The sequence below is a fragment of the Mus caroli genome, chromosome 13 (assembly GCF_900094665.2).
Source record: "Mus caroli chromosome 13, CAROLI_EIJ_v1.1, whole genome shotgun sequence".
Classification (NCBI taxonomy): Eukaryota; Metazoa; Chordata; class Mammalia; order Rodentia; family Muridae; genus Mus; species Mus caroli.
In genome coordinates, this window is record NC_034582.1 from 38,699,635 (window position 1) to 38,711,575 (window position 11,941).

Consider the following 11,941-nt stretch of genomic DNA (forward strand, 5'->3'; position numbering starts at 1 on the left):
AGGGGAGGGGAGGGGAGGGGAGGGGAGGGAAGGGAAGAAGAAAGAAGGAAAGAAAGAAAAGCAAGCAAGCAAAAATCTTAAGCCAGACAGGAGCACAAATGGGCTGTGCTGTGGTACCACAGAAGTCTGCTGCGATGCAAATGAGACTTAAGAATGAATCTTCTTTGATGTAGTGGCACACAGAGGCTTGCCATTTAAGATATTACATAATATACATAAGCAGACTACTTGCAGTTCAACTTTTACAAGGTTGTTCAGAAGTAAAGCAGCTTCTATTCTCTAAGATTATTTACTTTTTATTTCTATCCATTAGAAATAATCTGCTGTGAGCATATACTTTTCCCAATAGTAAAAATGAAGTTTTAAAAAACAGTAGTCTCATTATCTTCTATATTTCTTGCAATTTAAAAAGAACAGTGGGTTAGAGAGCTAGCTCAGCAGTTAAGAACTCCTGCTTGTCCAGAAGACCCAAGTTCAGTTCTCAGCACCCACACTCATCAACTCAAATCACCAGAAATTCAGTAGACCCCACCCCTCCTCCTGGCCTCCTCTAGCACCCACACATGCATGGCACACACTCACACAAACATACCCAAGTGTACACATAAATACAATAAAAAAACATTTTTTAAAAAAAGGAAAATTACAATAACTACACACAATGCTACTAATGAACAAATGCACATTTGGCTAGAGCCTTTCATTTTGTATTATTCCTACAACATGATTCTTTGTTTCATTGCCATACTTTAGCCCACGTGTCTTTTTATTTCTGTTATTTACTTAATTCTGTCCTGTGCCACAAACTTGTCTCAGACACCATCCTTCAGCAACACCATTAGCAGGCCTAAGGTGTAAGCATGTCCACCCTGCTCTTTTACAGTTCACTTCCTTTAACTGCTCCCCCAATATTCTTAGAACTGAATGTTTCAAATTGTACTAGAGAACTGAATAACTAATGAAGTTTTTGTCCAAGCCAAGCTTGGCATTTCTATCACTAGAATGAACGGCTCAGGACTGGGTGGTCACTTCTAGTATTACTTCTGTACATAAGTTAGCCTTAACTGAATACAAATTTTTATCACTTCCTTAACGTGGACATGGATAGAATAATTAAACAGAATCACATAATAAACAAAACCATCATGCTTAGTAAAATAATCACAATATTTGGCTATTTTGTATTTAAAACAACATCTCAGTACCTAAACTATGTCCATTCTTCGTGTAAAAGCAGGTATTGTTGATAAGATTAACACAACAGCCAATGACATCACCAGTTGTAAAAGTTGGTCCATACGGTTGTCCAGTTCCAGAAGAACAAAATGAATGTCCATCATCCCCATGGTAACCATATGAATGTTTATCCCAACCTGGAGAGACAGGTTCAGTATATTTACAATGATAAACAAGGCTCTTCATCAGTCACTTATCACTAACATTGTAAGATGACTCAGAACAGCACAACAGATATTATACAGATAAAAGCTCCAAGTGTCCATCTACATTCTCAACAACTAAACTGTACAGAGATTTCAGCATTAGAATGCTGTCTACAACATTAAGGAAAATAAACTCACACCCAGAACAGTAAAGACAAGTACTGAGGAGAAAGAATTTCTACCAGGAATGTGAACATAAGCAGCAGTCATGCCAGGTTATGTTTTTTCCATGCATTAGTTCTTTAGCTAATATTGCATCGGAGTTTTGCTTTTATTTGAAGAACACACACATGCTTTAATGTAAAGTATAACTTTCAGTTACCACAAACTTCTCAAAGTGACCCAGAGGTAAAAGTCATGTAATTTGTAACCATTTTATACACACAACTACACACATTCTTACCTATTATAATTAAGACCTCACTTAAACCTTCATAACTTTTGGCAAAAGCATGCGATGAAACCCCATCCAGTTCTATAAGAATCCAGTGAGATGGTGGCAGCACTGGCTTGGTATGTGCCTACTCAATACACTTACTGTAGTGGTCTGCATAGGTCAGTTAGCTTTTTAAATACAAACTTTCTGCTACTATTGATTTTTAACATCAGGAAACAGAGTCAATTCCTTCTGCTAACTGGTTCTCACACAGCATTCCACATCAGCCACACACTCCTGAGCTCACTTCTGTCATCTGTCCCTACTCTCACACGGGCACACAATTAACATGGGTTAAAGGTCAGGATATGACTGGTGGCAAAAGAACCAGAGACATTAAAATGCTTCAAGTGGCTGATACAGTATATAAAGTTTAAAAGCATGAAACATTAACAGAAAAACAAAGCATAGGTATTATGTTATGTAAATTCTACAGAGGAACATGAAATTTAATTCACTTCCACTTAGAATTCATAATATAAGTGATCAAAATTTAAAAAGCTATTACCTTTCAACTATTTCAATTACTTAACAATTTAATGAAGAAATGTCAGTCCTAAATGTCAGGCTCTAACAATACTATAATTCACTTTCAAGTGTACCTGGTAGTCTATTCATGTTCACACCTTGAGCAGAAAGACCAATTCCCATGTAGCTGTTGGAGAATAAAGGAAAGGAAATGCAGGTTATTACAGTCAGGTACAGACATAGCACTAAATACTCTAAAACATAACTAGAACCAAGCCAAAACTGAGGCTTCTAAGATAGCCACAGAAATGTTATTACAATGTATTCCATAGCAACAAAGAGCACTATTAACCAGCAATAAAACCTAGATTCAGTAAGCTATAGTAATCCTTCGTATATACATTAAAAGTATTAGTAATGGCTGCAGAGCTGGCTCGGTGGGTGAGATGGCATTCAGAGCCAAGCCTGATGACCGAGTTTAATCCGTAGCAGATATCTAGGTGGTGGAAGGAGAGGACTGCCTGTCACCAGCTTCCTCTCACTCCATACACACACAATGCCAATACTACATTCTACATGCTAAGAAGGAGAAACCTGAGAGACCTCTAAAGTATCTCACAGTATATACAGGAACAAAAAGTATAATCAGCCATGGAAAACTAAAAAAACAAGAGCAGGCAGAAATTAATGAAATAGAAACTAATAATAATACACATTATTAACAATACTAAGTTAGTTCTTTGAAAAGATTAAGAACAACAAATCCGTTGGGCAGTGGTGGCGCACGCCTTTAATCCCAGCACTTGGGAGGCAGGGGCAGGTGGATTTCTGAGTTCGAGGCCAGCCTGGTCTACAGAGTGAGTTCCAGGACAGCCAGGGCTACACAGAGAAACCCAGTCTCGAAAAACAAAACAAAACAAAACAAAACAAGTCCTTGATCAAACTAACCAAAAGAAAAAAAGACTCAATTTTAGAAAATTAGAGATGAAAAGGAAGCCTTTACGACATATATCATAATTCAGAAAATTGCAAAAGATATACCTTAAAAATATACAGTCCACCAAGTTGGAAAATATAGGAGAAATAATGTCTACATATGTATGACCTAGCAAAACTAAACCAAAAGGAGATAAATATTTCCAACAGATCTATATAACAAATAGACAGAAACAACTGGGTGTGGACATGGCCAGTGATGGCTCAATAGGTGACGGTGCTGGACCACACAATAGAACAAAGAGTAACTCCCCACAAACTAATCTCTGAACATCACATACTGCCCCTGATAAATAAATGTCACAAGATTTTAGTTTTAAAAATAAATAAATAAATAAATCTGCCAAGTCATCAAAATCCAAACCCAAATAGATCGACTGCTGAATACTTCAAGAATTTTAAAAGCAAACACCAAAGGGCCCTAAACTAATGGATAGAACAGTACCAAATTATTTTTATGAAGCTAGTATTAACTCTGATAACAGTACCAGATAAAAACATTTAAAAACAAAACTATAGACCAATCTTTCTAATGGACATGTATGATGATTTTGAGTCTTCCCTATTTAGTGTAATGTTGGCTACAGATTTATCATACACAGTGTTTATTGTGTTGAGATATATTCTCAGTGTCTTCAAGACGAAAGGCCTTATAGGTGCATATATTTGAATACTTAGTCAATGGAGAGTGGAACTCTTGGAAAAGATTAGAAGGATTTGGAAGTTGAGGCCTTGTTGGAGGAAGTGTGTGGCTTTGAAATGTCAAAAGCTTATGCCAGGCCCAGTCTCCCTCTGCCAGTATGCTTGCAGATCAGGATGGAAAGTTCTCAGCTACTTCTCCAGCCCCATGTGTGTCACCTACTCCTTGCCATATTGACAATGGACCAAGCTCTAAAACTATAAACAAAAGCTTTCTTTTATAAGAGCTGCCTTGGTCATGGTATCTATTCATAATAAGAACAGTACCTAAGACAACGAAGATACAAAGGGCGACGGGTCACCAAAACATTTGCCAACTAAATTTTATAAAACACCAAGGAGATCATTGACCATGATCAACTTGGCCTAATTCCAGAGACATAGGAATAGTTGGTTATAATAAACACTACAAATTTTATATATAAATGGACAAGTACAGAAATCACATGGCCATCCCCTCAAAATGTAGATAAGAGCCTTTGAAAGTATTTCATGTTAAAAGTCTTGAAGACACTAGGAATGTAACACCATAATAAACACTATGTATGATAAACTTATAGTCAACATTACACTAAATAAGGAAGACTCAAAAGCATTCCACTAAACCAGGAACAAGACAAAGCTGCCCTCTGTTCAACTCACTCTTATTCAATATGGTACTGAAGTCTTACCTAAAGCAATAAGACAAAAATTAAACAAAATGGATACAAATAGCAAAGAAGTCAATCTATCTTCATTTGCAGAAGATTATGATTTTACGTAAGAGTCCCTTAAAGACTCTACTGGAAATCTCTTAGAAGTGATAAGCTTTGAAAAGTGGCAATATACAAAATTAACATGCAAAACCCAGTCACCTTCATATATATCAATGCTGAGAAAGCTATCAGGGAAATAAGCCCATTCACAACTGCGGGAAACACACAACACACACACACACACACATACACCCCTGGAAAAAAAACTAACCAAAGTGAGAGATCTCTACAAGAAAACGATGGTTTTGTTTGTTTGTTTGGTTGGTTGGTTTTTTGTTTTTTTTCGAGACAGGGTTTCTCTGTGTAGCCCTCCCTGGCTGTCCTGGCACTTACTTTGTAGAACAGGCTGGCCTCGAACTCAGAAATCTGCCTGCCTCTGCCTCCCAAGTGCTGGAATTAAAGGTGTGTGCCAGGGCTGGTGAGATGGCTCAGTGGGTAAGAGCACCCGACTGCTCTTCCGAAGGACCAGAGTTCAAATCCCAGCAACCACATGGTGGCTCACAACCATCCATAACGAGATCTGGCGCCCTCTTCTGGAGTGTCTGAAGACAAAGACAGCTACAGTGTACTTACATATAATAAATAAATAAATCTTAAAAAAAAATGTTTAAAAAAAAAAAAAAAAAGGTGTGTGCCACCATGCTGGGCAAGAAAACAATGTTTTTATTCATCTATTTTGTATGTATCTCCGTTTGTGCAGGTATTTGTAACATGGTGTACATAGATACCAAAAGACAACATGTAGGAGTTCCCTGTCTCCTTCCAGCATGTGAATCTTCATGTAATGAACCCAGGTAGTCAGGCTTGCCAGCAATCTCCCTTACTTGTTGAACTGTCTCATCAATCCAGGAACTTTAAAACACTCAAAAATGAAGATATGAGAAGATGGAAAGTTTCCATACTCATGGATTTGAAATAATCAATTCTGTAAAATGATTCCCCTAACCAAAAGTAATCTAGAGATTCGATGTAAACCCCATCAAATTTCAATGCCACTCTTTATATAGAGATTGAAAAATCTATCTTAATTTTCACTCGTAAGTTTAAATTCACTCAGGCTGTAGATGGCTCAGTAGTTAAAAGTAGTACCTGGGGGATCTAGGTTCAATTCCTAGCACCCATATGGCAGCTCACAGATGACTGATGCCCTTCTTCTGCCTCCAGGGGCACCAGGCAAGCATGTGGCACAGACACAAGGGTAACAAAACACATGAGAAAGACCTCACTCAGGTAGTGTGGCTTAGTTACTTTCAACCTTTTGGAATCAAGAACTGCTTGGACAATAAAGTGCACCTGTAAGAGATTATCTACATGGGCTTAATTGTTATGGAACAATCTGCCAACTGTGGGGGCCTCCCCGGGCTGGGGCTCTAGACTGAATAAAAATAAGGATGAGAACTGAATATTCATTCTTTTCCTAACTTTGGTGGCAATGCCGCCGCCATCAACCTCAAGCTCCGGCTGCCATAACTTCTCCACCAGGAGGGGGGTCGTGACCTTGAACTGTGAACCAAAGCAACCCTCCCTTCCTTGTTGTTGCCAGCCATTCTGTCCTAGCAAAGTGTAAAGTAACTGAGACAGATATTCAAAGCATTTATGAGCAAAAATAATGTTGTATGCTATGGCTAGAGCCATAATGTTAAGTTACATTCCCGAGCTTCAGTAACACAGCAGCATGGCATTAACCACAACCACCAACAACAACAACCACACACACACACACACACACACACACACACACATATCAATGCAGTAAATCGATGGGAGAGCCAGACACAAATCACATAACTAATCTGGTTTTTGTTTTTCTGTCTGTTTTTACAAAGATGCCAAAAAATACTCAGGAAAGAAAAGACAGCTTCTTTAACAAATGGGCTCTAGTAAACTGGAAGTGTACATGTAGAAGAGTAAGAGTAGACGTGTACTTTCACCATGAACAAAAGCAACAGCAAATGCATGTATCAAAGACCTTACCATAAGACCTAAAACTCTGAAACCCTTGAGGAAAAGGTAGGTAAAACATTTCAAGATACAGGCTCAGACAAGGACTTTCTGAAAAGGACTCAAGTCATTTGGGAAATAAGTCCAGCAAATAGACAAATGGGACCTCATGAAATTTAAAAAAAAAAAAAAAAAAAAAAAAAAGTTTCCACAGAGCAAAGAAAACAGATTCATACTGTTTCCATACAGTATGAATCATCGCCAGCTATACCAGCAACAGGTTAATATCTAGAATACACAAAGACAATAAGACAACCAATCAAAAAATGTGCATAACTGAACAGCATTCTTAAAAGGAAATACAAAACGCCAATAAATGCTCTTAAAAAGTGTTCAAAATTCTTAGCCATGGGGGAAATGCAAATCAAAACTACTCTAGAGAGTCTATTGTTTCAGTCAGAATGGTAGTGAAGGCAAATGGTCTCTCCCTCTGTATTCTGTGACAGGTTCTCACTGAACTTGCTGGGTTAGCTAGAGTGGTGGACAAGTGAACCCTACCTACCACTGGAGTGACAGACAAAAGCCACCATGTCTAGGTGGTTACTGGAGATCTCAACTCAGGCCTTCATGCTTGCAGAACAATAACTTTATCCAATAAGCTATCAACAACCTGGAGACATTTTCTTCAGTGACACAGCAAGCACACCTGCATTCGCACTGATGGCTGCTGAGGGGTATGGGCAAGCCCACCATTATCCCTAGGCAGCTGGCCCTAGGCTATAAGACAGCTAGATAAACTTGAGGTGAGTGAGTGAGCCAGCAAGCAAGGCTCCTCCAGGCTTCCTGTCCTTACTTCCCTCAATGACACTGTAGTCGGAAGTACAAGCCAAACAAACTCTTCTCTCCTCAAGGTGGTCAGAGTATTTTATCATATATCAAACTAGAACATGGATATTCTTTTGTGATGATTACTTTGTTCTAATTTTATAAATTAACAGACTAGAGTCCCTTGTTTAGGTAGACTGTCAGTTTGCTCAGTTTTAGAAAATAGTCATATAGAAACTCCAACATGTATTTTGTAGTATAATATTATTAACAACTCCAAATATTTTTCATGAATTTGACATTATATCCAAATAAGAAATCATATCCCATTTTGGGGGTTCTGAAGGTTCACTGTGTCCTCTTGGAAACATATTTTGTATTATTTAATATTTCTCACATGAGATCCTCTACACTTGTTTTTGAGACCCTGTAATCCTAGATGGCTGTTTTAGAGACAATGAAAGACCCCGGTAGCAGCATATATTAATGCTATGTGACGGCTTCATTAGAACATACTCTTCTGTGTGTAATTATCTGATGGTGTGTATTAGCCTGACTCTTTCTCATCTTGCTCCACCCTGCTGATCTTCCTCTCCCCACAAGCCCCTCTTTTACTCTCTTGTCTTTTGAGTTTAAAAGGTTCCCACAGACCTGCAAACAGGTCAATCCGATTTGGGATATTCTAGCCTCAGATGACTGTAGGCTTTAATCAAGCTGACAATAAAGGCTTTCTAGAACAATATACACAAATTTCAAAACCTTATAAATACCAATAGAAGCTGAGATTTTAAACAGAAGTAAATACAAAACACCTACAAGTGCAAAAACTGAAAAAGCAAATTGAATACAATTTGTTAATGTCTATAATAATTTGTCTACAATTGTATGATTTTGTGTCATTTGATAATGTTCAGCTACCATTCCTCACAAAGCATCCAGTAAAGGTAAGAAAAGGAAATTACTTAAGTATGATACTGTTTCCCCCAACTCTAATACAAGCCCCAACAAAACAATACTGTGAAAATCAGTGAAGCCATTTCTATTTCAAACAGTAACAAGGAGTTGCTTGTATCTGTTAAACACTGTTTTGGAGGTCTTTAAAAATCTAATATAAAACAAAAAAATAACCAGTACAACATTAGAAAACAATGTATTCATTTGTAATTGGTATAATTATATGCATACAAAAAACACAGAAACTATTCAAAGCATTAAAAGTAACTAAATATTTTAAAAGAGGAACTGGATATTAAGAAAATCAATTTCGTATTCCAGCAATAGACAGCTGAAAATAGGAGCACTGTGTGTGACAGTCACAGAAACCCTAAAATAGTAATAAAAGTTTTCTAGCAAAGCTGAAAAACAATGTATCAAATCAACAGGCATAGCACAACATGTATCTAGATAACGAACGTGACAATACAAATAACTGTCTTTCTAAAGCAATGCTTCTCAACCTTCCTAATGCTGTGACCCTTTATTAATACAGTTCCTCATGTTGTAGTGACCCCCTAACCATAAAATTATTTTCATTGCTACCCATAAGTGTAATTTTGTCACTGTTATGAATCATAATGTAAATATCTGTGTTTTCCAATGGTCTTAGGTGACCTGTGAAAGGGTCGTTGGACCCCCAAAGGGGTTGAAAGCCACAGGTTGAGAACAGCTGTTCTAAAAGCTGTAGGTACACTGAGTACATTTCAAGACACATTCCAATTCAATTTCTTAAACTAGAAAAAAAAGGTTTTAAAGTTTATATACACAAATAAAGAGTTCCAAGAAAAGACAAGACTTAGTAAACAGCAGGCCGTTCCCTGTTAACTAAAGGTTAGTGAAACTCTCAAGATTACTCGTTAGAGCCCACTGTGAGTGTAGGTTGGCTGCAGACTGGCCCATGAGTGTAGGTTGGCTGCAGACTGGCCCATGCAGCCTGTGCTGTTACAGTGTAGCAACAGCAGCCCAAGCTCACTGGGAGACACAGGCTGTGACTGTGTACCCACTCCCAGTGCCCACAAGTTTCTTTGGAGAAACAAAACCTCACAAAGCTCTACAACAGGGGTGTCCTGGTTTGCTTTCTATTTTACAACAAACCCTAAGACCAAAACCAACTGAAGGCAGAAAGGTCTTTCGCATTACACTTTAGGGAACATTCCATCACAAGCAAAGTTGGAGCAGGGACTCAAGTCAAGGCCATGGAAGAAATGTTGCTCTGCCATGGCTTGCTCTCTCTGCTTTCTTCTATACCCCAGGACCACCCTGAGTGGAAGTGGGCTAGGTAGGCCCATCTACATCAATTATTAATAACATTAATTAATAAAATGTCCAACAGATTTGCCTGCAAGCCAACTCTGATGGAGGCAATTCCCCAATTAAGCTACTTCTTCCCAAGTAGCTCCAGTCAAAAACAGCTGGTCACCAAGCTTATTGTTTAATGACAAAGACTGGACCAAACCTCTCTCATACTAAAAGAAAACTAAGAAAAGCAGAATACCACCTGTTACCTGAACCATGGCATGGTTAGAAGGCAAGAGGGAAATTTGAACAAGGATCTAAACCAGTTATTAATGGACTGGTCACTAAATCTGCAACACTCTTCAAATTATCCTGAGGCAAGACCTAGAAACTCCAAAAAGAACTCTAGACAAAGATTCTCAACCTACAGGTTGTGACCCTTTTGTGGGGGGCATGGGTTCAATGACCTTTTCACAGGGGTCTTAGTAGATAGCCTGCTTCTCAGATACTTATATTATGATTCATAACAGTAACAAATTACAGTTATGAAGTAACAGCAAAAGAATTTTATGGCTGAGGGCCCCTATAACATAAGAAACTGTATTAGGTTGCAGCATTAGGAAGGTTGAGAATCACTGCTCTAGACTGGGTTCCAAGGAGTTGGAATAAGTATAAACTGTACTAAAAAAATTAAGTTAAAATGCTAATCCCACAAAAAATAGATGAAAAAAAAATTCGTAATCAAAATGAGGTTGCAAAAATCCTAAAATACAAAATCAACAGCACCAAGAATCCATTCTGGATGGTCAACTCAATGGGCTGCAGCGTTGGGTTCCTGACCATCAGCAGCAGGCTGCGAGAGGACAGACATGAATAAATCAAAGGGAATCGTCACCCAGCTGTCCTCCTCTCCTCCTACTTGAGTGCGTTCAGGGGAATCCAGTCTTGCACAAATATCTTTTACCCACTGACCTATGAACCTGGCAGCACCTTTTTTGTTAATAAGTAGGTATTTTTATATAAAAAGAATTATAATCACACACACACACAGAAGAAACCAGTGGTACACCACTCTATTGAGTTCACTTATCTAGTAATTTTCCAAAGTTAAAGAGTATACTGCTAGCTGGGCAGTGGTGGCTCACGCCTTTAATCCCAGCACCCGGGAGGCAGAGGCAGGCGGATTTCTGAGATCAAGGCCAGCCTGGTCTACAGAGTGAGTTCCAGGACAGCCAAGGCTACACAGAGAAACCCTGTCTCGAAAAAACAAACCAAAACCAAACAAGACGAAACAAAAGGTGTTCTGCTAAATTGAAATGTATAACATAAGAAGGCTAAACATTGACTTATCTTTAAGGTACATTGAGAAAAATTAATGAAAGGCACAATGTAAAAAGATACCAAGGAGGAGAGTCACCAACAAAGAAGTGCTATCTGTCACCTGACACCCATTCTCAACAGCTCATGACAAAGCCTAGTGGTGGGCATAGGTCAAGGTACTGATGGTAATAGCAGGCAGACTTGAACTTCAATGAGAAGAAAAGAAAGAGCTATTAAGGCATATAAAACTAATCATTTATGAACCACAGTCTCTTACCAAGAATGTTTTATGGATTTATTTCAGCAGAAACAGTGAAAAAATGCATGGGCCAAGGCAACCATTAACACAGAAAAGAACAAAAAACATCATTAAAATGATAGTAAATGTTATTGAGATTTTTAAATCTATTATTCAAGGAGTAAAATATGATCTGATCCATCTTCCATCCAAAGGGGGGGGGGGAGAAAAGGAGAAAGACAGGCAAAGAGAAAAAGAATGGAGCAGAAAAAATAATTCATAACAATCTCCCAAAGTTGAAAAGACAAAAAAAAATATAGATTCAAAATAAAATAAACCTTTAGGTAAGTTAAATACAAAAAGAAGCCGTAAGGTAGGAAAAAAAAAATCACAGTTGTTCTCACTGTAAATGGTCACAGGCTTGAACATGTGTTTTCACTACTAGTCATTAAGAAAATGCAAATTGCCGGGCGTGGTGGCGCACGCCTTTAATCCCAGCACTCGGGAGGCAGAGGCAGGCGGGTTTCTGAGTTCGAGGCCAGCCTGGTCTACAAAGTGAGTGCCAGGACAGCCAGGGCTACACAGAGAA

At 38.4% G+C, this 11,941-nt stretch overlaps 1 protein-coding gene across 1 annotated transcript in view; it reads right to left on the reverse strand.

Moving 5' to 3' along the window:
- Ranbp9 (RAN binding protein 9) overlaps positions 1 to 11,941 on the reverse strand; it is an 80,523-nt gene that overhangs the window by 31,650 nt on the left and 36,932 nt on the right. Inside the window, exons 3-4 of the mRNA XM_021179981.2 lie at positions 2,481 to 2,533; positions 1,206 to 1,373 (exon numbers count right to left, since the gene is read on the reverse strand). Coding sequence (XP_021035640.1) covers positions 1,206 to 1,373; positions 2,481 to 2,533 — 221 coding nt within the window. The remainder of the gene's footprint in view (positions 1 to 1,205; positions 1,374 to 2,480; positions 2,534 to 11,941) is intronic.